Source organism: Heptranchias perlo, chromosome 44 (assembly GCF_035084215.1).
Source record: "Heptranchias perlo isolate sHepPer1 chromosome 44, sHepPer1.hap1, whole genome shotgun sequence".
NCBI lineage: Eukaryota > Metazoa > Chordata > Chondrichthyes > Hexanchiformes > Hexanchidae > Heptranchias > Heptranchias perlo.
Window position 1 is genome coordinate 3,848,784 of NC_090368.1, and position 25,990 is coordinate 3,874,773.

The 25,990-nt window shown below is 51.3% G+C and overlaps 1 protein-coding gene and 1 long non-coding RNA gene across 7 annotated transcripts in view; one reads left to right on the top strand and one right to left on the bottom strand.

The window, feature by feature from the left end:
* prune (prune exopolyphosphatase) lies at positions 1-24,240 on the bottom strand. 6 transcript variants are annotated; one of them, XM_067975930.1, is made up of 8 exons: positions 24,111-24,240; positions 14,492-14,596; positions 12,463-12,668; positions 10,508-10,692; positions 9,765-9,923; positions 9,576-9,670; positions 7,655-7,813; positions 1-6,092 (listed from the first exon to the last, which is right to left on the bottom strand). In XM_067975930.1, exons 1-8 carry the CDS (start codon positions 24,147-24,149, stop codon positions 5,646-5,648), a joined length of 1,395 nt encoding a protein of 464 aa, XP_067832031.1. In that variant the 5' UTR covers positions 24,150-24,240; the 3' UTR covers positions 1-5,645. The 6 variants fall into 6 exon arrangements, with proteins under 6 accessions (XP_067832031.1, XP_067832033.1, XP_067832034.1 ...); XM_067975932.1 differs by lacking the exon at positions 24,111-24,240 and adding an exon at positions 19,422-19,994; XM_067975933.1 differs by lacking the exon at positions 24,111-24,240 and adding an exon at positions 17,333-17,725.
* Positions 22,107-25,990, top strand: part of LOC137306624 (uncharacterized) — a 6,726-nt gene continuing 2,842 nt past the window's right edge. The window contains exon 1 of the long non-coding RNA XR_010958915.1: positions 22,107-22,919. This is a non-coding gene — a long non-coding RNA (uncharacterized lncRNA). The remainder of the gene's footprint in view (positions 22,920-25,990) is intronic.

Below are 25,990 nucleotides of genomic sequence, written 5' to 3' on the forward strand. Positions count from 1 at the left end.
TTTTGTGCAGTTAATTTTTATTAATTATTAAAAAAAACAAACAATTGCATTTTGTTCTATTAATGGCACCAGTCCCTCCATTTCATCCCTAGTTCCCCCTTTTGTCTCCTTGTGCCACACACAAGGGGTACCCCTGCTCCCAAGCCCTGTGCCAGCTGCCAGAAGATGTACAAACAGGGCCCGGAAGTGATCGTCTCTCCGACTCCCGCTGTCACCCACCCACCCGTCCCCCTCTCTCTCTCCCCCCCCCCCCCCCGCAAAAAAGGGGCGGTGCCCACCTTAAACACAGCGACACGAAACTGCGATCGGAATCCAGCAGGCCAGGGGCAATCGAGCCCACCTCACCACTCAGTGGTGGTGCCAAGCACCAGTGCCCCAAACGCCGTCCGCTAACACGTTTAGAAAAACATTTACCTTGAGACATTTGGCTGCCTTCATGAAATTATTTATATAAAAAAAAACCACACACACAACGGCAGGAAAAAATTAACTAACTGTTGAGAACCCTGTGCGAACATGCATTGTTCCGCTTGCATAATGGGATCATTCACAGAATTCGCTTGTAAATGAACAGCAGATTGCAAGTTTATTGAGAAACAGTCATTAATTATTAACGAGGGAATCTGTGAGCACCGTCCTTCAGAACAGTTAAACGTCAACATCTGATCAGGTATGGTTTTCCGCTGGTAAATATATTTTGTTTAGCGAGGACTCGTCACACTGGGGTAACTAGTCTGACGGGACTCAGCAGCATGACAAGAATTTTCATTTCTATAGCGCCTTTCACGGCCTCAGGATGCCCCAAAATCGCTTTACAGACAATGAAGTACTTTTTTTTTGAAGTGTGGTCACTGTTGTAATGTGGGAAACGCAGCAGCCAATTTGCGCATAGCAAGATCCCACTAACAGCATTGTGATAATGACTGAATAATCTTATTTTAGTGGTGTTGGTTGAGGGATAAATATTAGCCCCAGGACACCGGCAAGTACAGGCCGGAGAGAATCAGCGTACCGTATATAAACACAGGCTGGAGAGAATCAGCATAGTGTATAAACACAGGCCAGAGAGAATCAGCGTACCGTATGGAAACATAGGCCGGAGAGAATCAGCGTACCGTATATAAACACAGGCCGGAGAGAATCAGCGTACCGTATGGAAACACAGGCCGGAGAGAATCAGCGTACCGTATGGAAACACAGGCCGGAGAGAATCAGCGTACCGTATATAAACACAGGCCGGAGAGAATCAGCGTACTGTATGGAAACACAGGCCGGAGAGAATCAGCGTACCGTATATAAACACAGGCCGGAGAGAATCAGCGTACCGTATGGAAACAGAGGCCGGAGAGAATCAGCGTACCGTATGGAAACACAGGCCGGAGAGAATCAGCGTACCGTATATAAACACAGGCCGGAGAGAATCAGCGTACCGTATGGAAACACAGGCCGGAGAGAATCAGCGTACCGCATGGAAACACAGGCCGGAGAGAATCAGCGTACCGTATGGAAACACAGGCCGGAGAGCACCCGTGGACCAGATAATGCCCGGCCTGGAGGACATTACAAGATCATAACACATTTAAGGGGTTTAGATGCTGGCACAATAGTCGAGAGCAAAGTTTCGTCTGGAACCCCAGGACATGTTCTGTTCCTGATAAACCCTGGGCGAAGATGCTGTATAGAAACTGCTCGGAGTTGCTTTTAGGGCGGGGGGGGGGGGGGCGGGAGGAGGAGAGAGATTGCAGCGTTTCTTTGCCTGCCTGGCCCCTGGGGCAGAGATCGGAGCTCGGAGGGATCAAGGATGCAGGGGAAATAAGAGGATTTGTGGGGGAGCGAGAGAGAGATCAGCATCGCAGCAAGGCAGGCTGTTAGGTCACAGACTGTGTCCAGGATCCTGTATGCAGCGAGTTTTTGTTGATCTCAGTACTGCTGAGGTGCTAAGTAGAGCTCCGGTTTGCCCTGTAAGGGGGTGAGTGGAGGGGGGAGAAATCAAACTTAAAATAACCCTGAGGGGATGCTCTCACACACCACCTGTCCACAGAGCAGCACTAGCAGATGCTTAGGAGCAGGGTCCCAGCCAAGTGTCTTGGCTGGGGATGGTGTGGGGTGGGAGGAGATTTCAGGAGGGGGAAGAGCGAAGAAATATATATTTTTTTAAATTTAATTAATGTGAAATTTAAGTCAGCATTAAAGAAGGAGTCTTAAGTCTTTTATCTCACAGACGGACAGACTGTTATACAGTGCACTGAGGCTGTAATTCAGAAAAGGTCAAACCAGATTATTCGCAACCTATTTGACGTTGAGCTGAGTTTCCAACCCCCATAATCCTCTCCATCAACTCCGCCTATTTCCACCTCCGTAACATCGCCCGTCTCTGCCCCTGCCTCAGCCCATCTGCTGCCGAAACCCTCATCCATGCTTTTGTTAGCTCCGGGCTCCGACAATTCCAATGTTCTCCTAGCCGGCCTCCCACCCTCCTCTGTAAACTTCAGCTTATCCAAAACTCTGCTCTCTGCTGCTGCCACCACCCCCCCAGTATCCTGACTCGCACCAAGTCCTGTGTTCACCCATCACCCCCTGTGCTCGCTGGCCTACTTTGGCTCCCGGTCCGGCAACGCCTGAATTTTAAAATTCTCTTCCATGTGTTCAAATCCCTCCATGGCCTTCGCCCCCCCACCCCTCCCTATCTCTGTAACCTCCTCCAGCCCTACAACCCTCCGAGATCTCTGCGTTCCTCCAACTCTGGCCTCTTGTGCGTCCTCCACTTCCTACGCCCCCACCATTGGTGGCCGTGCTTTCAGCTGTCTGGGCCCCAAGCTCTAGAATTTCCTTATTAAACCTCTCCACCTCTATCCCCTCCTTTAAGCCGACCTGTGTCATTAACGTCTCTTACTTTGGTTCGGTGTCAAATTTTGTTTGATTAACGCTCCTGTGAAGCGCCTTGGGATGTTTTACTACGTTAAAGGCACTGTATAAATGCAAGTTGCTGCTGTTATGTTATTGTGAACGAAATAGCATTCGTCCCAACTGCCTGGCAGGTCAAACATCAGCCGAGCCAGAGACCCGAGGTCGCCTGGTGCATTCTCCGGTCTGTGCTGTTCACTAACCCCAGGCGGGCGAGAGTTGTGTCGCAGTGACCGACCTCAGCGCCCCTTGGGCTGTGAAGCTGGCTGGCGGGCAGGATCTGCCCCGACCGCTACCCGGGTGGGAATCGCGTGCGGTCGTCAAGAGAGGAGGGCAGGATCAGACCGGGCCGCGAAGTCCCCCTCGGTTCAATAGTCCACCGCGCTCACCATCCAGGCTCGCACGCAAAGCCTGTGGAACCCGTAGCCCAGTATCAAGTCCTCGCCTTCGGGAGAGACGAGGGCGCAAAAAAACATGTGAAAAACCAACGCGGGAGGGGAGGGGAGGAATGATTTGTTTCAGCAGCCAGGGCATGCTCCGGGGAGAGTATGAGACAATAATGGGGTCGGATTGGACTCTTGCACGGACAGCGGAGAAGCAGGGTCAAAAGTCAACTCACCAACCCGAACCCCAGAAAAGCTGCATTTCTTTCACAGGCCTTCCATGTGGATATAAACCCCCAGCCCCTAAAAAAAAATGCTCATATTTTATAAGCAAACTAATTCCAACACCCACCCCCCCAACGAACAGATTACCATACTTAAACTTTTAACTCCTGAATTAAAATAAAATGATAAATCATTTGTTGCTTACTTTCACCGATTAACACACACACACACACAGAAAAAAGCTTTTGTTTCCAAATCCGAGGGATCGTGGAAGAGCCGGTCGGCCTCCCCTGGCATTGTTCACAGGATTGGAGTCTGGTTTAATCCGGTCCTATTCCCTTTGCAGCCACGCTGTGGGGAAGCGGTCTATATAGGAACATCCGGAGGCTCGTGGCGGGGTAGAGTGGGGGGGGGGGGGGTCTCTGTAGATTGGCGGCTGCTTGTAAATCCCCAGCTCCGACACTTGGGGGGAGAGGCCAGATTTTAGAAAAACCAGCGGGAAACGACTGTCTTTTAAAAGAAGCAGCATTTTTGACATTCTGAAACGAGATGGAAGACTATGATATGTTTCGTGAGCCCTGAGCGCAGACGTAGGACTTTTTTTTTTAATGCTGCTAGTTTGCTCTCCCTTCTTCCCTAAACATACCAAGACTCACTGGGATACAGTTCCACAAGCCTCTCACCCCATTGACGTTCCTTTCATATGTCAGCCTAGTCACCGAGTATCACGGTCGAGACCCAGACTGTCCTCGTCCGACGTCCAATTTCCATCTGGGGGGTGGGGGGTCACTGGATAGCGATCAGGACTGAATCTCCCCCCCCCCTGCCCTTATCAACGGGTACTGAGGCCAACCTGCCAACACAGCACTGTCCAGCGATCAAACCTTGCCATCTTCCTGTTCTGTAGTGCTGGATGCCTCACCCATACCCTACTAGCCTATGCTGCACTCATTTATTGCTTCTATTACACTACAACGGTCAGATTCTAGAAGTTCAGATTCCTACCCCTCCTCCCCCCACTCCCAACAAACAAAACACAAAATGAAGGTTCTGGGGTTTGGACAGATGGAATTTCCTCTATCCCTGAGAGCTTGGCGTCTGATAACTCTGGGAGTAACAAAGAAAAGAAGGTAAAAGTAGTTTAAACCAGTAGTACTCACTCACAGCCTATGGCCTAGTTGCGGCCTACCTCACAGCCTATGGCCTTCCTCTCCCTCGCCTTGGCAACTGGAGGGGCCTCCGTTCGAGCTGGGGGAAAGCGCCAGATGATTCGGACTTCCCTCTTGGCCTGTCTCGCAGTCCAGGGAGAGAAAGCAAAAGGAGGAAACAGGGCTGCGGGGAAAGAGCGGGGGGTTGGGTGGGGGGAAGATAGTGGGATACTAATTGGACAGCTCTTTCAAAGAGCCGGCACGGGCAAGATGGGCCGAACGGCCTCCTTCTGTGCTGTAAGATTCTATGATTCTGAGTGGGCCCATTACAGCATCTATAGAGGAAGCAAAAAAAAAAGGGTCTCCCGAAAACCACAGGACTGATAGTGGAGATACAATTTATTTTGCCCTCCGTTCAGTAACTGTCCCGTACGGCACTTGAAATTGGGAGCTGCTTATCTTTTGGCCAACTGGAAGTTTGATACCCGCAGCAACTCATCACCTTGTTTGCCTGATATGAAGGGGCACATCCTCTCATTGTGGCGACGCACCCCACTTTTCCCCTAACTCCAGGAAGTTTAGGGGCAGAGCCAAAGGTTAGGGAATCTCTCTCTCCCCCCACCACCCCAAAACAAGACGACGCAAGGCTCTAACCAACTGAAACCGCGAAGGTTGTCGACACAGAGCCTTCGAATCCTGCGCCGTAGGATTTACGCAGAGGAGCGGGAATAATTCCAGCTCCCGGTACCAGGAAGCCAGGGCGGATGGCCAATCAGCAGGGCGGGTACCAAATTAAAAAGAGACCTCCGCGGGAGATCAAGGCGAAGAGGGGGGGACTACGAGTGCAGGCCTACATTGGGCTGCATAGTTGGAGCCCTCCTGAGCAAGTGGCTGCCTCCTGGCCAGAGGCTCGGTGATGACCACTGGTTTAAACGGTCTCCCGTCCAACAACAGAAAAAAAAAGTGTCAACTCTTCCAGTCCAGGCTAGCGACGGCCGGTTGAGGCCGGATCCGATGGGCCCTCGGTGGCCATTTGGTTGAACTTCTCCAAAATGGCCTCCGGCGTCAGCTTGGGCAGGCCTCCGTCCAGCGGGCAGCCCTCCACCAGGCTGTTCATGGGGGTGGGAGGCAGCTGGACATCCTCGTCGTTGCAGGCGTCCTCCGGGCGACCCCCCCCGTGCCGGTCGTCCCGCGACGCCTCTCCCCGCAGGCCTCCGCCGCGCGCCGCCGCCGTCTCCCACGGTCGGCAGCTGCGTTCGGGCGCGGCTCGACCGGCCTCCCTGGCCCTCAGGAGGTCCATGATAATCGGCAGGACCTTCTTGCGAGACGCCAGGCTGTTCTCCTGGCGATAGGCGCTAATCTCCGAGCAGGGGCTGTCCATTGCCTCCAGTTGGAGCGAGGGAGCCTCGGACTCCTCCAACTCCCGGCTCACCTGTAATCACAGAACCGCAGAATCTTACAGTACCGAAGGCGGCCATTCGGCCCATCGTGCCTGTGCCGGCTCTTTGAAAGAGCTGTCCAAATTAGTCTCGCTCCACCCCTGCTCTTTACCCGTATCCCTGCAAATGTTTCGTTTTCAAGTATATTACATATACACAGAAACAGGCCATTCGGCCCGACTGGTCTATGCTGGTGTTTATGCTCCACACGAGCCTCCTCCCACCCTACTTCATCTCACCCTATCAGCATATCCTTCCATTCCTTTCTCCCTCATGTGTTTGTCTAGCTTCCCCTTAAATGCATCTGTGCTATTTGCCTCAACCACTCCACATTCCCACCACTCTCTGGGTAAAGAAGTTTCTCCTGAATTCCCGATCGGATTTATTAATGACGACCTTATATTGATTACCTCTAGTTTTGAATTCCCCCACCTCCCTCAACATGTAGAAACATCTTCTCTACATCCAATTCCCTTTTGAAAGTTACTATTGAATCTGCTTCCACCGTCCTGTCAGGCAGCGCATTCCAGATCAGAACAACTCGCTGCGTAAGAAAAAATTCTCATGTCGCCTCTGGTTCTTTTGCCAATTACCTTAAATCTGAGTCCTCTGGTTACTGACCCTCCTGCCAGTGGAAACAGTTTCTCCTTATTTACTCTATCAAAACCCCTCAGAATTTTGAACACCTCGATTAAATCTCCCCTTAACCTTCTCTGCTCTAAGGAGAACAATCCCAGTTTCTCCAGTCTCTCCACCAAACCGAAGTCTCTCGTCCCCGGTACTATTCTGGTAAATCTCCTCTTCACCCTATCTAAGGCCTTGACATCCTTCCTAAAGTGTGGTGCCTAGAATTGGACACAATACTCCAGCTGAGGCCTAACCAGTGATTTATAAAGGATTTGCATAACTTCCATACCGTGTAATCTACACCTCTATTTATAAACCAAGGATCCTTTATGCTTTTTTAACAACCTTATAGACTTGTCCTACCGCCTACAAAGATTTGTATGTGTGAAGCTCCATATTGTAATATTACAATATATTAATCAAAGCATGTTGTCTGAGTCACCATCATACTCCCTCCCTCTCCCCCACCTCGCCCAAAAGGTACTAACTCTCATCAGGGTACAACTGCACCAGCTGCCCCTCCCTTACCACGCCCAAATGGCCACTCTTCATCCGTGAGCCTACTGAGGCAGGCTATTTAACCACGAAGGGCATCACAAGCCCAGCTCGATCCTGTCCATGCAGGCTCGCGCTTTCCAGCAGGAGCCACTGGATGGCGATCAGGAGCTGGAAGCCCGGCTGATTCCTCCTCCTCCTCCTCCTCCTCCTCCCACCACCCAACCCAGAGGGTCCTGAGGTCAACTTCGAGCCGCAGACCAGACCCGGGACCGGTTCGATTTGCAGGGCTCAGTTCCGCCTTGGACGTTCGCCTTATACCAGGTGGGGGGGCATCTATCCGAATCCTTCCGTATGTTTTACATCCCTACGGTAGCGCTGAGAAATATCTTACTCGGCCGTCCGCCCTCCCCCAAACGTTCTCGGAACGTACCAATTCTCTTAAGTCGCTGTGAGGACTGTAGACTGCCAACTGCCGGAAAGGCTCGTTCTTCTTGCTGAAGGAAATAGTCATGGCGACCAGAACGTCGTAGCCCCGCGACCGACAGAATTCCTCAAACTCCTTCTTTAAGCAAGGACGTAACAGTAAATCCTAGGAGATAGGGCGACGGTCAACTCAATTCGCCAAAGCAGATCAAAATCAAACAACGCTACTTCACACGGACAGAGGACCGTGCGCTGCACACCACAGAGTGGCACGGCTATTTGACCATGGAGGGCAGCACAGCCAAGCCCAATCCGATCCTCCTCCCACGTTCACTCACATTCTTTTTTAATTCATTCATTCTCGGGATGGCCGGCATTTATTGCCCCAAACCATAATTGCCCCTCGAGAAGGTGGTGGTGAGCCGCCTTCTTGAACCGTTGCATTCCCGTGTGGTGAAGGTGCTGTTAGGTTAGAGGGTCCCAAGATTTCGACCCAGCGACGGATATATGTCCAAGTCGGGAAGGTGTGTGTGACTTAGAGAGGAGCCTGGAGGTGATGGTGTTCCCATGCACCTGCTGCCCTTGTCCTTCTGAGTGGTGGAGGTCATGGGTTTGGGAGGTGCTGTCGAAGAAGCCTTGGCTGGTTGCTGCAGTGCATCCTACACATTGCAACCACGGTGCTCTGGTGGTGGAGGGCGTGGGTGTTTAAAATGGTGGATGGGGTTACTGGAAGCAGAAATCCTGTGTGATTTCCACCCCCGTTCCTTAATACAGGCCTAGTCTCCCAAGGCCCAAGCTCCTGATTTCTTATGAAAGTGGTGCTGCCTCGTTACAGTGAGGGCAAACTCTTCTCACCCCTCCTCTCCTGAAAGTACAGACCCTTGCTGGAGTACCCTTCCACAGTCATCCCCTCAGGTATCTGCCCTCATCCCTCTTCTTCCCCGCCATGGCCGTTTTTCTCATGTAAACCCAGTGGATGCCAACAGGCTATTCCACCACAGAAGGAATCACAGCAGAGTCCTCACACAGTGAACAGCAGCGGGTGCCCCTGGCTGGTTCATCCCCTCGCTGGCCAATGCAGGTGCCGACTACACATAGTGACCGGCTTGCCATCGCAGTTTAAGTTGAACTAACCCAGCACACGGGGATCGAACCTGGGACTTTCCCGCATCGCCCGACAGAGCCAACAGGACAGCTGGGAAAACAAACAGCGGACCAAACTTGGGCGAGAGAGTCACGCTGTAGCCAGGGTCAGAGAAGGCATGAGTGAAAGCCCAGAAACATAGGAACAGGAGGAGGCCATTCAGCCCCTTGAGTCTGTTCCGCCATTCAATCAGATCATGGCCAATCTGTATCTTAACTCCATCTACCCGCCTTGGTTCCTTAACCCTTAATACCCAACAAAAATCTATCAATCTCAGTTTTGGAATTTTCAATTGACCCCCAGCCTCAACAGCTTTTTTGGGGGAAGAGAGTTCCAGATTTCCACTCCCCTTTGTGTGAAGAAATGCTTCCTGACATCACCCCTGAATGGCCTAGATCTAATTTTAAGGTTCTGCCCCCTTGTTCTGGACTCTCTCCCACCAGAGGAAATAGTTTCTCTCTATCGACCCCATCAAATCTTTTAATCATCTTAAACACCTCAATTAGATCACCCCTTAATCTTCTTTACTCGAGGGAACACAGGCCTAATCTGTGCAACCTGTCCTCATAATTTAACCCTTTTAGCCCCGGTATCATTCTGGTGAATCTGTGCTGCACCCCCTCCAAGGCCAATATGAGGTGCGCGGACATTGCCAGCACGAGACGGAGTACAGAACAACGGACCCGTGAGCGTTTAAGAGAAAACTTTGATGGGCAAAACGCTCTGTGTGTTTGAAGAGACGCACACACGCAGAGCATTAAACTGATCCACCAAACTTTCCTACCTCAAGCTTCATGTAGACGGCACTGATGGCCAAACGAAGGTCCCCACCAGTCACAACCTTCATGTCCTTCCTCAGCATCTGCTCGGTGGTCAGCCCTGGACAGAACAAAAGGATTTATGCCGATGGGATAGAATTCCTCCCCCCCGCAATCGATCCTGCGTAATCAGGACAGTCATGAGAGATAGTTACCGCTGACGTCAAACTTGGCCTTCTGCAGCGAGTCAAACACAGCGGCTCTGGGCGGCAGATTGGGAAATTTGGATTCCAACAAGGCGACGTACTCCGTGTCCTTTGGCGTGACTTTCCCCGCCTCTGGAATCATGTTGATACAGTCCAGCACGATGGTACCTGCAGGAGACAAGCGATGAAACAGTCAGCCTTCCTTCCAACGCCAAACAATTACCGTTCCATGGAACGCAAAAAAAAAAATTAAAGCACGCTCCTCAGGACTGAGTGGGTAAATGCACTTCCCAGTATGGCACTGGGCATAACGCACAGACCAAGAATACCAACAACAACTTGCATTTATACAGCGGCTTTAACTTGGTAAAATGTCCCCAAGGCGCTTCACAGGAGCGATTATCAAACATAATTTGACACCGAGCCACATGAGGAGATATTAGGACAGGTGACCAAAAGCATGGTCAAAGAGGAAGGTTTTAAGCAACGTCTTAAAGGAGGAGAGAGAGGCGGAGAGGTTTAGGGAGGGAATTCCAGAGCTTAGGGCCCAGGCAGCTGAAGGCACGGCCGCCAATGGCGGAGCGATGGAAATCGGGGGATGCGCAAGAGGCCAGAATAGGAGGAGCGCAGAGATCTCGGAGGGTTGTAGGGGCTGGAGGAGATTACAGAGATAGGGAGGGGGGCGAGGCCCAAACCCCGGTAAAATACACCATGCCCCATTCACACATCAGGCATCCCAGAGAAACTCTTACTGCGCAGCATGTAAGCGAGTTGCTTGTCCAGAATATTGGGCGCCCTTTGGACAATCCGTTCGGTCACCAGCGTGGCGCAGGACCCCACCAGCTCAGCGGTCACTACACAGCCAGGGGAGCTCTGCCGCTCCACAGGCCGATGGTCAATCACCTCCGTCACCACTTCCTCCAGGGCTGCGTCACCTCTAGGAGCAGAGGGGAGAAGAGAAGTACAGTAAATGGACATCAACACATCGAGGGCGTCTGCCTTAAGGGCAAACCCCAAGCATTAGTACATCCAAACGCCCACAACACCAACTCTTACAGTTCCTGCGGGACGGGAGTTCCTGTTCATAAGGTCACAAGATAGACATGGATCAGAAAGAAAGAACTTGCATTTCTATAGCCCCTTTCACGAGCTCAGGACGTCCCAAAGCCCTTTACAGCCAATTAAGTACTTTTGAAGTGTAGTCACCGTTGTAATGGAGGAAACGCAGCATCCAATCTGCTGCGCCCCGCAAGCAGCAACGAGATAAACGACCGGATAATCTGTTTTAGGTGTCGCTGGCTAGGACACTGGGGAGAACTCCCCTGCTCTTCTTCGCAACAGTGGCCGTGGGATCTTTTACGTCCACCCGAGGGGGCAGACGGGGCCTCGGTTTAACATCTTATCTGAAAGACGGGCACCTCCGACAGTGCGGCACTCCCTCAGTACTGGCACTGGGAGTATCGGCCTGGATTACGTGCTCAGGTCTCTGGAGCCGGACTTGAACCCACGACCTTCTGACTCAGGGGCAAGTGAGCTACCAACCGAGCCACGGCTGACACCAGAAGGCCATTTGGCCCATCCGACCTCACCCATCCAGGAAAAACCCCACCACAGTATCCAGCTGATTCTTCCGACGTTTTGTCCCTATCACCCTCACCCAGAACTCCGGTCCACGTTCATCACTTCTGTTTGTAGCGGAACTTTCTAGCAGTATTAAACGTCTTGCCAACGTCCCAAGAGCAAAACTAAAAAGGGGGGGGGGGCGGGGAGCGAAAACGACATCACGCCCCTCCACCACCAATAACCTGCTGACCAAAATCACACCAAGCTTCGCGTCCCTGTGGTTTTGTTAGGAGGCCGTCAAGCACAGAGAGACGACAGCATTCTCCCGTCTTCCAATAAAGAGGAATTCTCCCTCCTTCAAAAGAAAATCATTGAACCCTTACAGCACAGGAGGCGGCCATTTGGCCCATCGTGCCTGTGCCGGCTCTTTGAAAGAGCTATCCAATTCGTCCCATCCCCCCCATCCCACCCCCCACCCCCCGTTCTTTTCCCAGAGCCCTGCAAATGTTTCCTTTTTAAGTTTCCTTTTGAAAGTTACAATTGAATCTGCTTCCACCACCCTTTCAGGCAGCGAATTCCAGATCATAATAACCCGCTGCGTAAAAGAATTCTCATCTCCCCCTCTGGTTCTTTTGCCAATTACCTTAAATCTGTGCCCTCTGGTTACCGACCCCTCCTGCCAGTGCACACAGTTTCTCCTTATTTACTCTATCAAAACCTTTCATAATTTTGAACACCTCTGTTAAATCCCCCCTTAACCTTCTCTGTTCTAAGGAGAACAACCCCAGCTTCTCCAGTCTCTCCACATAACTGAAGTCCCTCACCCCTGGTACCATTCTGGTAAATCACCTCTGCACCCTCTCCAAGGCCTTGACATCCTTCCTAAAGTGCGGTGCCCAGAATTGTACACAATACTCCAGCTGAGGCCTAACCACTGATTTAAAGGTTTACTATAACTTCCTTGCTTTTGTACTCTGTTTATAAAGCCCAGGATCCCGTATGCTTATTTAAAAAAAGTCTTCATGTCTTGTTCTGCCACCCTCAAAAATTTGTGTATTGTAATATTACAATATAATCAAAAGGATAAAGTCAGAGTCGCCATCATTCTCCCTCCCCCACGTAACAGAATTTTTATTTCGAGTACCTGGGGAGGACATTGTGATCCACCAACGTGAGGGTCAGTCGGCCGAGCCTGTGCAACTCGTGGATGTCAATCTCGTCGCGGAACATCAGCAGGTCTTCGCAAAGCTGGCTCTCCCGGAGGAGGAACGAGCACTCGGCACGCAAAGGAAACTCCGAGCGAGGAATATTCAAAACGGGCACGAACGCTGCCTTCTGGTCCGGTGACGTCTATAAAACGAACAAGCCCAAGGAAGAATTCAACAGTAAATAAGTGCCTATTGCACAGAACGTACAGTGCAGAAACAGGACATTCGGCCGGTGTTTATGCTCCACACGAGCCTCCTCCCGCCCCTCTTCATCTCACCCTATCAGCATATCCTTCTATTCCCTTTCTCCCTCATGTGTTTATCCAGCTTCCCCTTAAATGCATCTATGCTATTTGCCTCAACCACTCCACGTGGCAGCGAGTTCCACATTCTCACCACTCTCTGGGTAAAGAAGTTTCTCCTGAATTCCCCATTGGATTTATTAGTGACTCTCTTATATTTATGACGCCTAGTTTTGATCTCCCACAAGTGGAAACATCTTCTCTACGTCTACCCTATCGAAACCCTTCCATAATCTTAAAGACCTCTATCAGGTCACCCCTCAGCCTTCTCTTTTCTAGAGAAAAGAGTTCCAGCCTGTTCAGCCTTTCCGGATAGTTATAACTTCTTAGTTCTGGTAGCGGTGACGCCAAGCTCGGGTGAAAAGGGAGTGCGTGATAATCAGGAAGTAGCCATTAATGACGCCAAGTTTGGGATTTAAATGCCTGCAGATTGTAAGAGGAAAGGATGACTGAGTGAGAAGGTGCAAAGACCTGATCCAGTCGTGAGTTACAAGCCCTGCGTGCAACACATCACACTTAAAATAGGCCCATGGGTTAAATTTTACCAGCTCTCACCACCTCTACCTCCAACTTTAACCTGAACCTTTAATCCACCACGAGCAACATCCACTAGTTTAGACAATCTGGGCTACTGTTGTATATTTTCAGAATACTAATTAACTTTTATAAATTGTAGCGGTTATGATGCAGGACTAGTAATCCAGAGGCCTGGACTAATAATCCCTTACAACGTGAGTTCAAATCCCAGAGGAGATTGAGAATTTGAATTCAGTTTAAAAATCTGGAAATAAAGGTTTGCGTCAGTAAAAGTGACCATGAAGCTGTCGGATTATCGTTAAAAACCCAACTGGTTCACGAATGTCCTTTAGGGAAGGAAACCTGCCGTCCTTACCCGGTCTGGGCCTATAAGTGACACCAATGTGGTTGAGTCTTAACTGCCCTCTGAAGTGGCCGAGAAAGACAGTGAAGGCAACTGGAGATGGGGAATAAATGCCGGCCTTGCCAGCGACACCCACATCCCGTGAATGAATAAAACTGTGAACAGTTACAAGAACCTTTAAGCAGAACATGGCACATTCAACAGCAACTTGCATTTATATAGCGCCTTTAACGTAGTAAAACGTCCCAAGGCGCTTCACAGGAACGTATTCAGACAGAATTTGACACCGAGCCACATAAGGAGATATTAGGACAGGTGACCAAAAGCTTGATCCGAGAGGTTGGTTTTAATAAGCGTCTTAAAAGGAGGAGAAAGACGCGGAGAGGTTTAGGGAGGGAATTCCAGAGCTTAGGGCCGAGGCAGCTGAAGGCACGGCCGCCAATGGTGGGGTGATGAAAATCGGGGATGCGGAAGAGGCCGGAATTGGAGGAGCGCAGAGACCTCGGAGGGTCGTAGGAGATAGGGAGGGGCGAGGCCACGGAGGGATTTGAACGCGAGGATGAGAATTTTTTTTAAATTGAGGCTTTGCCAGACTGGGAGCCAATGTAAGTCAGCGAGCACAGGGGGTGATGGGTGAATGGGAATGGGTGTGAGTTAGGATTCGAGCAGCAGAGTTTTGGATGACACTAGAAGCAAATTTATAATTCATTGAAAAGAAATGCGGATGCCCAGTGATAGCATCGTGTGTGTGAGTGAGAGAGAGAGAGAGAGGTGCACACTAACCTTGGTTAGGAAGTAAGCAAATGCAATGGCAGAAACCATGGAGTCCAGATCGCAGGCCTCGTTTCCCAGGACAACGTGCACTCCCAGGCCTCCCCTCTCACATAGCTGAAAGAGGAGAGAAAAGCACGCTAAGGCACACAGTAAAATCACATTGGGGCTATCCAGTGGGCAGAGGTAGAGCATCTCTGAGCCATACAAATCAGGAAAGCCCTAGGGCCCATCCATGTGCTTGTTGATCGCTGATCTCAGCCGAGGTAGCGCTACGGATACGAGAGCAGGTCAGAGGCTGGGTATTCTGCGGCGAGTGACTCACCTCCTGACTCCCCAAAGCCTTTCCACCATCTACAAGGCACAAGTCAGGAGTGTGATGGAATACTCTCCACTTGCCTGGATGAGTGCAGCTCCAACAACACTCAAGAAGCTCGACACCATCCAGGACAAAGCAGCCCGCTTGATTGGCATCCCATCCACCACCCTAAACATTCACTCCATTCACCACCGGCGCACAGTGGCTGCAGCATGTACCATCCACAGGATGCACTGCAGCAACGTGCCAAGGCTTCTTCGACAGCACCTCCCAAACCCGCGACCTCTCCCACCTAGAAGGACAAGAGCAGCAGACACATGGGAACAGCACCACCTGCACGTTCCCCACCGAGTCACACACCATCCCGACTTGGAAATATATCGGCCGTTCCTTCATCATCGCTGGGTCAAAATCCTGGAACTCCCTCCCTAACAGCACTGTGGGAGAACCTTCACCACACGGACTGCAGTGGTTCAAGAAGGCAGCTCACCACCACCTTCTCAAGGGCAATTAGGGATGGGCAATAAATGCCGGCCTCGCCATAATAAAAAATTGGCCTGTGTCCCCAGCGAGGAAGGGGAGCGGGCGAAAATGAGCCAGGGTTCCCGACTGTGGATACCATATTAGGTGTCAGCCATGGCTCAGTGGGTAGCTCTCTCGCCTCTGGTCAGAAGGTCGTGGGTTCGACCCCCACTCCAGAGACTTGAGCCCATAATCCAGGCTGACGCTCCCAGTGCAGTACTGAGGGAGTGCTGCACTGTTGGAGGTGCCGTCTTTCAGTTGAGACATTAAACGCAGTCTGCCCTCTCGGTCAGACGTAAAAGATCCCATCACATTATTCGAAGACGACCAGGGGAATTCAACCTACACGTAAAACAAATAGTGCCTTTCATGACATCCTAAAGCACGTTCCAACTAATGAAGTACAGCCACTGTTGTAATGTAGGAAACGCAGCAGCCAATTTGCGCACAGCAAGATCCCACAAACAGCAATGTGATAATGACCAGATAGTCGGTTTTTAGTAATGTTGGTTGAAGGATAAATATTAGCCCAGGACACCGGGGAGAACTCTCCCGGCTCTTCTTCGAATAGTGCCATGGGATCTTTTACATCCACTCGAGGGGGCAGGCGAGGCCTCGGTTTAACGTCTCATCCGAAAAGACGGCACCTCCTTCAGTGCTGCACTCCCTCAGTACTGGCACTGGGAGTGTCAGCCTGGATATTGTGCTCAAGTCTCTGGAGTGGGGACTTGAACCCACGACCTTCTGACTCAGAGGCACGAGTGTTACACACAGCTGACACCAAGTTCCTATTATTTATGCAAGTTCCTATTAATTGCAGAACAATTACTGGCCCCCCGAAATGAGATTAACTAACTGAGCACAGATCAGGGGTGTTGAAACCTGCATCGAGCTGCGACTCATTCCCTCCGTCCATATTGGGAGGTGCCCGTCCTGGGTGGAATGCGTCAAAAATCTTGGGCACGGATCAGTCGCCTGCTTGCCCACGTCAGAGCTGTCACAGGCTGCACCGTCCTCGGAAAGAGTTAATCCGAGAACAGTAATCGTTTCATGTCTACATGTAACTAATCACCAAAAAGCCCAATTTCATTTCTGCCTCTGCAGTCTTTCGCAAAGATGAGAGAGAGAGCAGCTGGTGACAGCAGGCTGACCTACATTCAGTGCCCAGATCACCAAAACACTCTTGCACAGGGAAAATAAATCTCCCCACTCCCCTCCCCATCGACCTGACAGGCGAGGAAAGACTCGTCAATAACTAGCCATCCCTTTCAGGCAGGTTGTCGTCATGTACATACCCGCTGCTATTCAACCGGGTGCGCCTCAGCTCCCCCCGCCCCCCCCCTCCCTCCCCCCCCCAGCCGGAATCTTCCTGAAGGCTACCACGTGGCTTCCCAAATCCTACCGGACCGGCTCCCACCCTCAAAGTGTCGGCCGTGGCTCAGCGGGCAGCAACCTCGTCTCTGAGTCAGACGGTCGCAGGTTCAAGTCCCCATTTCAGAGAAAGATCCCACGGCCACTATTTCGAAGAAGAGCAGGGGAGTTCCCCTCCCCACCGGTGTCCTGGAGCCAATATTTATCCCTCAACAAACATCACTAAAAAGCAGATGATCTGGTCATTTATCTCATTGCTGTTTGTGGGATCTTGCTGTGCGCAAATTGGCTGGCGCGTTTCCTACATTACAACAGTGACTGCACTTCATTGGCTGTAAAGCGCTTTGGGACGTCCTGAGACCGTGAAAGGCGCTGTATATTCTCTTCTTTTCACCCGACTTCCACACACTTCCCAAAACTGGAGGGCGATCGGGAGAGGCAAACCATGGTTGATTTATCCCCTTTCCTGAAGCATTCAGGCTCAATTGTCGCAGCCTCCTCCACTCCCCCATCCCCCCAAACATCACCCGGTTGAGATCAGCTGACAGACCTAGGATCTGAAAGGGGGAGGGGAACGGACGGACGAACTTTCCTAATGGTTTGTGACGCACACCATGGTTGAGCAGCCTGTCAGCACTCACCTAGGTCAACTGAAAATTTTCACATCGGAGATTGATGGATTTTTGTTGGTGGTATCGGAACCAAGGCGGGTAGATGGAGTTAAGATACAGGTCAGCCACGATCCAATTGAATGGCGGGACTTGCTCGAGGGGCTGAATGGCCTCCTCCTGTTCCTATGTGCTAGATTCACGCATAAATAATAGGGAGTTGGGTGAAACAATGGAGGAACACCAATTGCGATTAATGGACTTTATTTTTGCACCGTTCAGTTTGATTTTTAAGTACCTCTTGTTTAATCAAGAGAGCTCATTAAGAGTACTGGTTTGGGAAGAATTACTGAGACCAACTGCACAAGGAAAGCTGGATTAACACACACACAGCTGGCACTGAATTATCACTGGGTTACCATCTCCACTAGTCCTGATTCAACACACCCTGGGCTGGGCTCAGGAACCTCCCTTCAGGGTATCGGCACCTAACGTTTGAACAGAACAGGAAAAATCTCTCGTGTCGGTCATGATTTTCTGCGGCAGTGTGAATTTTTAGATGCTCTCTGCTCGCGAACCTCATTCTGAAAGAACCAGAGATAGAAAAGCATGACTGTCACTCACTGATCTCATTTTCACTTCCCCTACACCATCCTGGTTACGTCAATACCCACCTCCTTTTTGTTCTATTTATTCCCCCCCACCTCTTTTGATTGAAACACCAGTGCCGGTACCGAGGGAGTGCGGCATTGTCAGCGGTGCCGTCTTTCTGGTGAGACGTTAAACCGAGGCTCCCATCTGCCTGATCAGGGGGATGCTAAAGATCCCACGGCCGCTGTTGGAAGAAGAGCAGGGGAGTTCTCCCCGGTGTCCTGGGCCAATATTCCTCCCTCAACCAACGGCACTGCTGTTCGTGGGGCCTTGCTGCGTTTAACTGCAGAATTGATTGCACTTTGGGACCTCTCTGAGAGACATGATAAGAGGCCGTATAAAATGCAAGACTTCTTCCTCTCCCCTTCCTCTGCGCAGGTGCTGATTATTGCTAGGGTGCAGCCCCATGGGTGCTGGGTACCCTCACAGTCCTCACTGTGTTATCAGGCTATTCGACCGGTTGGGGCATCACAGCCGAGCCCGATCCTGTCCCAATCCTCACCTGGCACCACGAGAGCTTTCCAGCAGGAGTCACTGGAGAGTGTGATCGGGAGTGGGAACCCTGGTTGATTATTTCCCTGCCTCCCTCCCCCTCAACCCCCCCCTCACCCCCCCCCCCCACCGCAGGCCCAGGGGCACCGGTTAATTGAAGCACCCCAGAGTTGATCAAGCAAATCCAGCATACACCGGGGACGAAATCCCGATCTGCTCGGCTCGATAACGGACTGGGCGGGTGTATTAACCAGCCGAGCCAGCGGAGGGGTCATCTCTACATTGCACTGTAACAGTCCGACACCGGTCGCTAAGCTCGAGACCCAGCAACAAGAGTCGGGCTCGGCTTCCTCGAGCATTAATCACAATCGGGATCTTTGTTTTGCTCATGGAATGCCAGCCCTGCCAAAGGAGCCAGCCTTTAAACTACTGAAACCAACACGGGCAAGAATTCCTCGCCCACCAGCTCCATTTATTTCCACTTCGACACAAACCACCGACTGTTCCCACTTCAGAAGAGCTGGGCCCAGATCAGCCCCCTCACCGCGTGCCACGCGCTGCCAACCGTTTTTGGGTCACACTTCTCCCTCATTCGATGCAGCGCACTAAACGCGAGGGACGACAACCCTGGACTCTGCTATCACTGCGGGAAAGATAGATTCTATTCCCTTACTTAAAAACAAATGTAGGTCACTGAGCTTCCTCTAGCTCTGGGGGTTGTCAGAACCAATTGAAGGAACCTCATCTCGCGGCCAATGAGTGTTGACTGTGTCCTCAGGCCGTGCCCCAACATACTCGCGAAAAGGCTTCTTCAATTTTGCTGACACTTTGCTGGGATTTGCCTTCCTTTGTGTCCCAATATCTGTGCCCTTCTATAAGAGACTAAAGACAGAATCTGTCTTTAATCAGCTTCTCTCACCTCTAACCGCGCTCCCTTATTCCAATCTATCTCCACTCCATTACAGAATCGTCATCGTACCTCCAAATATTCCTCTCTCCCAAGACGTTTTTAGATTACTCCTGCATTTCTATCGCGCCTTTCACGACCTCAGGACGTCCCAAAGCTCTTTACGGCCAATTAAGTACTTTTTGAAGTGTAGTCACCGTTGTAATGTAGGAAATGTGGCAGTCAATTTGCGCACAGCAAGCTCCCACAAGCTGCAAGTTTGTGCGATGTTGGCTGAGGGATAAATATTGGCCAGGACACCGGGAGAACTCTCTGATCTTCAAATGGTGCCGTGGGATCTTTTACGTCCACCCGAGGGGGCAGACGGGGGCCTCAGTTTAACGTCTCGTCGGAAAGTCGGCACCTCCGACAGTGCAGCACTCTCTCAGTGCTGCACTGGGAGTGTCAGCCTGGATTACGTGGTCAAGTCTCCGACCTTCTGACTCAGAGGCGGGAGAGCTCCAGTCTCAGTCCATCATGCCTCGTTTCTCCCTGCAACTCCCTCTCTTTCCCAATGTTTAAACGCCTCCTCGAAACCTATCTTCACTCATCTCTCCTAAGCCCCCTACTGCTGCCTGGCCTCGGTTTCCCCTCCTTACAGCAACCGGGAAGTGTTCATAAAGCTACACCTGCCAAATAAACGCCAGGGGTTATTATTTTACTAAGTCTAGAGGATAAGAAAAAACCAGTTGATCATGGTTGGGTGACTTCATCAGAGGAACTGGTTTGGAGGAGATATGTTACAAGAGAGCTGAGTCACTGTCAGTGGCCGTTAACCTTAAGGAAAAGCTCCAGTGATCTGCACATTACAACAGTGCAAATTCCACTCCCACGGATCACGGGGTTAGCCAATACTCTCAATCACCTCATCAGCACTCTGTGTAAGGAAAACACTCAACTTTAAAAATAAAACAACCAGTGGAAACGGAAAGTTAATAAGAGAGAAAAAGAGGGAAGAAAGAGTCTAAAACCATCAGTACGGCCACTGGATCAGCAGATAAAAGGCGGTACCCAATCCATAGCAGGTCTGGCAGGTAGGAGACCTCAGGTGAGGCAGGGCGGGAGTGTAGCTTTGACACAAATTAATTAATTAAAGGTATAATTTAGTTGGTATGGAACCAAGGTGGGTAGATGGAGTCAAGGTGCAGATCAGCCATTATCTAATGGAATGGCATCCTCCCGTGTTAATTGCATCCATGTGATTTATATCAATTAGTGTTAATTGTATTTAAGTGGTGCATATCAATTGAGACCTCTCTCGTATTCATTTATGAGAGTTGATCAAGGGTGTGGTGGGTGTAATGTGGAGCTCTGTGAATAAAGGCTTGGAAGCAACTGAAGACCAGGCTCTAGTATTCTATCCCTCACCCCCTGGCCATCCAATTTATAACAGCCTGCTCCCTATGGAAGAGCCTTTATGATCTCAGTAGTCATCCTATTAACGCACTGACTCTTTTCTCTCCCTGCTCCTGCTGACTCTCGGGCAAGGGAAGGGGCCAGGGGCTGCGCGGCCACCCCGTGGCACCTCACTCGAGAGACCGTTCTTCGCCTGTGTCCTGGGGCCAATGTTTATTCCTCAACGACCAACACCGCTGAAACGGATGATCTGGGTCGTTATCTCGTTGCTGTTTGCGGGATCTTGCTGTGCGCAAATTGGCTGCCGCGTTTCCTACATTGTCCCAGTGACTCAACTCCGGGGGGGAAAAAAAGTGCTTCATCAGCAGTAAAGTGCTTTGTAGACGTACTGAGGTCGTGGAAGGCGCTATATGAATGCAAACCGCTTTATCCTTCAACCGGCCTCCAACCTAGAAGGAATTTCGCACCCCCCCCCCTGCCGGCATTCTCAACCAAGTAAACAAGCAGAACTTTCCAGCCCCGTCTAACGTCTGTGACCTCTCTCGATCTCTGTTAAGTAGCTGGCAGATAGGCAGGCAACTCAACTATAACAACTCGACAAGTTCAGTCAGCAGACTATCAGCGTGACCCCATTCCAGGGCCGGGTGAGTTCTGCCAATTTACGCAACACCTCAATCACATCAAAACCCCTTCACGCAATGGATTACTTCTCAAGTGCGGTGGCTTTCATATAAACAGGACAACTGATCCGTGACAGGAACGGCCAGTTAAGATGGCGTTTTTTTTTTTGTTTTGGTTGTTTGGGGGGGGGGGGGGGGGGGGGGGAGAAATGTTGGCCGGAGCTCCGGGGAGAGCTACCCCCGCTCTTCTTCCAACAGTGCCGTCCGAACCAGGCAGGCGGGGCCTCGGTCTAACGGTCTCATCCACGGGATCAGCGCCTCTTGACAACGCAGCACTCCCTCAGCAAAGAAATATCCTGCCTTTTGGCTGTAAAGCGCCTTTTCACGACCCCCCAAGGCGCTTTACAGCCAATAAACCGCTTTTGAAGCGCGGTCATTGTTCTGATCTAGGAAATGCAGCGGCCAATTTGCGCCCAGCAAGATCCCACAAACAGCAACGAGATAAATGACCAGATAATCAGTTTTTAGTAATGTTGATTGAGGGATAAATACTGGCCAGGACATCGGGGAGAACTCCCCTGCTCGTCTTCAGTAGCCCAGAAGTGCTGAGGCCGATCATTTTCCCTCCTCCTGTAGTCCTGGCTAAGACAACTGACTCAGCACACCTTATCGATAACATCCCTACTGTTACAAAACAGCGTACCCTCTGCCTCACGGTGCGTAACACACTGCCAATCTCCCAGGGAGGAGGGACATCAGTTATGTGGCGAGACCAGAGAAGCTGGGGATTGTTCTCCAGAGAGCAGAGAAGGTTAAGGGGAGATTTAATGGAGCTGTCCAAAATTACGAGGAGTTTCGATCGAGTAAATATGGAGAAACCTATTCCAGTGGGCAGGAGGGTCGGTAACCAGAGGACACAGATGTAAGATAATTGGCAAAAAAGCCAGTGGTGGGGGGCCGGGGGGGGAATGAGGAGAAATTCTTTTACGCAGCGAGTTGTTCTGATCTGGAATGCGCTGCCTGAAAGGGCGGTGGAAGCAGATTCAATAGTAACTTTCAAAAGGCCATTGGAAAGCGAAAATTTTGCAGCGCTGTGGGGAAATAGCAGGGGAGTGGGACTAATTGGCTAGCTGTTACAAAGAGCCAGCACAGTCCCGATGGGCTGAATGGCCTCGTTCTGTGCTGTATCATTCTACGACATACACATGCATCACGTCGGACCAACATTAATGGGAAGTTACTCGCTCACTCATGTCATCTCTTAAAGTTACATTCGCCCAGACAGCAACAACTTGCTTTTTATATAACACTTTCAATGCAGTAAAAACATCCCAAGGCACTTCACGGGAACGTAATTGGACAAGACAACGGAACAGTACAATCAGAAGGTCCGCCCGCAACATCAGGAGGCGACGGTGATAGAGCAGAAGACTTAGACATTTACACTATGCACCTTCCAGTGAAAAGGAGAAGCTCTTGTACAGTGTCATTACACAGTGATTCACTCACGAGTGAGTGAGATTCACAGTACAACATGGACCACTTTACAACACCGGTGAGGCCTCAGACCTTGTTACACAGCCTGAGAAAACTGCCCCACGGGTATCACAACAGCAACTTGCATTTATATAGCACCTTTAACGTGGCAAAAATGTCCCAGGGCGCTTCACAGGAGCGTAAATCAGACAGAAATTGACACCAAGTCACATAAGGCGATATTAGGGCAGGTGACTAATAGCTCGGTCAAAGAGGCAGATTTTAAGCAGCGTATTAAAAGGAGGGGAGAGAGGCGGAGAGGTTTAGGGAGGGAATTCCAGAGCTTAGGGCCCAGGCAGCTGAAGGCACGGCCGCCAACGGTGGGGCGATGAAAATCGGGGATGCGCAAGAGTCCAGAATTGGAGGAGCGCAGAGATCTCAGAGGGCTGGAGGAGGTTACAGAGATGGGGGGGGGGGGGCCACGGAGGGAATTGAACGAGAATTTTAAAATCGAGGCGTTCCCAGACCGGGAGCCAATGTAGGTCAGCGAGCACAGGGTGGGTGAAAGGGACTTGGTGCAGGTTAGGGTACAGGGGGGGGGGCAGCAGAGTTTTGGAGGAGCTCAAGTTTACGGGAGGCGGGTCTTATAGACAGAGGGACATCCTTACTCACACTGCACTGTCTGAAGAGTGGCACAGCAGGGTGAAAAGGCAACGTGGGTGCCAATGAGCTGGACAGTTAACCAGAAGGCACAACCTCCTCCTCCTACTCCTCTCCCTCTCTCCCCTCCTTCCCCCTCACCCTCACCCCCCCCTCCTTCCCCCTTCCCTCCCCTCCCCTCCCCCCCCTCACCCTCCCTCCACCCCCCCTCCTCCTCCCCCCACCCCCCCTCCCTCCTCCTCCCCCCACCCCCCTCCTCCTCCCCCTCCCCACCCCCACCCCCCTCCTCCTCCTCCTCCCTCCTCCTCACCCTCACCCCACCCTCACCCTCACCCCACCCTCACCCCACCCTCACCCTCACCTCCTCCTCACCCTCACACCCCCTCCTCCTCCTCACCCTCACACCCCCTCCTCCTCCTCACCCTCACACCCCCTCCTCCTCCTCACCCTCACACCCCCCTCCTCCTCCTCACCCTCACCTCCTCCTCCTCACCCTCCCTCCTCCTCCTCACCCTCACACCCCCTCCTCACCCTCACACCCCCTCCTCCTCCTCACCCTCACACCCCCTCCCCCAGACAGAGGCACACACACAGCTCCCACCCAACTCACGTTTAAAGCGGCTCTGCAGCCCCGCAGGAAGGGCTCCATGTCCCTGTGTCCCTGTCAGTCGCGCCCCGTGGCTCCTCACTCGTTGCTCACACTTGATACATTGGCACACACAACATTCCAGCCGCACTGCGTCTGCGCCAATTCCAATCCTCCGCCGCGCCGGCCCGCCTGCGTCATGACGCTCGCCCCCGCCCCCCTCGTCGCGCAGCCCGTCTGGAAGGAGGGGGGCCGGTGATTGACAGCGTCAATAGCCAATCGGAACACGAAAAGCGCAGGCAGGGTTTGATTGATGGCGGCGGCAACCAATTGGCGTTAGAGATACGGAGAGGGCGACATGATTGACAAGGAAAAGGACCAATCAGCCCGCAGATGACCATTAACAAAGGGGCTTTCCCTCAGTTGGAATTAGCTGGCAGTATTTTACCTTTTGCCCCAATTTACTAAGATTAAAATGGAGGGTTCAGTGGCTAAATGTATTTACTGAGCTACATCGGCCAGGACTGTCCCCGGCAGTATTCCTTATCTCTGCTAAGTTAGCTAATTAGCCAGTGCTGCATTAGGGGCTTCAGTTAGCCCCAATGACCTGGATTAGGGGGGGTAGAAATCAGCCAGGATTCCTGCTCCGAGTCACTCTCCTGCTGGAAGGTGCAGGTGCTTTGATATCAGTCGAGGACAGGATCAGACACCGATGTGATGCCCCATACAGTCGAATAGATTCTTAGTGCCCTCAGTCTGGGCTCACCTGTAAACAATGGGCCACGGTGCCAGAGGACAGACACGGCCCACGGACACAATTGTCTGCAATTTCGGGAGTGGAGGGTATGAAACGGGCAGGAAAGATTAAAATAAAGTGAAAACATTAAAGGGGTGCGGTCTTAATTTGGGGAGGGACGAGCTGCATTTTCATTGGTACACCAGAACAACATCAAGGACAAGTGATGGATCAACATGATTTGTGAGGCAACGGTGTTTGCACGTATCAAGTTACATTACCCAACAACGTGATGTTGGTTGAATACTGGCAGGGGATCATTTCAGTGGATACCTGCAAAGAACCTTTATTTAATGTTGTAGCTGAGCCTTGTCTCTCTCTAGAAAATTGACTGAGAGGTGACCCGATAGAGGTCTTTACATCTACCCTATCAAACCCCTTCATAATCTTAGAGAAGATATTTCCACTTGTAGGGGAGACCAGAACTAGGGGCCCATAAATATAAGATAATCACTAATAAATCCAATAGGGAATTCAGGAGAAACTTCTTTACCAAGAGAGTGGTGAGAATGTGGAACTCGCTACCACATGGAATGGCTGAGGCTAGTATAGATTAAGGGGAAGCTCGATAAACATGAGGGAGAAAGGAATAGAAGGTTAAGCTGATTAGGGTGAGATGAAGTGGGGTGGGAGGAGGCTCGTGTGGAGCATAACTGATGGCGTAGACCAGTTGGGCCGAATGGCCTGTTTCTGTTCTGTAAATTCTATGTAAATCCTCCTTACCTGCAGACTTGCAATAATTTTGAGGTAACAGCATCACACAACAGAGCTCTGTGTTACTTCTGCCCAACCAGCTCAGAGGTCTTCTCACTCGACTGTGACTCTTCAGACTTGCATTTCGCCAACTGAGCTGCGGGTCTGTAATCTGAGCAACTCGCTCCCCTCCAGCACTAAAAGGGTCCTTTATTCAATGGAGACCACCCCTCGCAGCTCTGCCAGCGACCACAAGAGTTGCTGAAGGAATTTGCTCGAGGTACAATTATGGCTCAAAAAAATATCGTTTCGACTCTCTTGCAAGCCCTGAAGGTTTACTTTTCCCGTTGAGTGGTTGTGCATATTTTTCTCGCTCCCTCCTCTCCTGAAGAAGCTGTACTCGGACCGCTCCAGT

Excerpts from the sequence above, each read along its gene's own strand:
- prune (XM_067975929.1), bottom strand. The coding sequence starts at position 16,236 with ATGGACGGAGGGAATGAGTCGCAGCTCGATGCAGGTTTCAACACCCCT. Across the intron at positions 14,597-16,176 it reads ACACCCCTGATCTGTGCTCA|CTATGTGAGAGGGGAGGCCT; the intron begins GTTAGTTAATCT and ends CTCCTCTTTCAG. Across the intron at positions 9,671-9,764 it reads GGCCAAGTTTGACGTCAGCG|GGCTGACCACCGAGCAGATG; the intron begins GTAACTATCTCT and ends TGTTCTGTCCAG.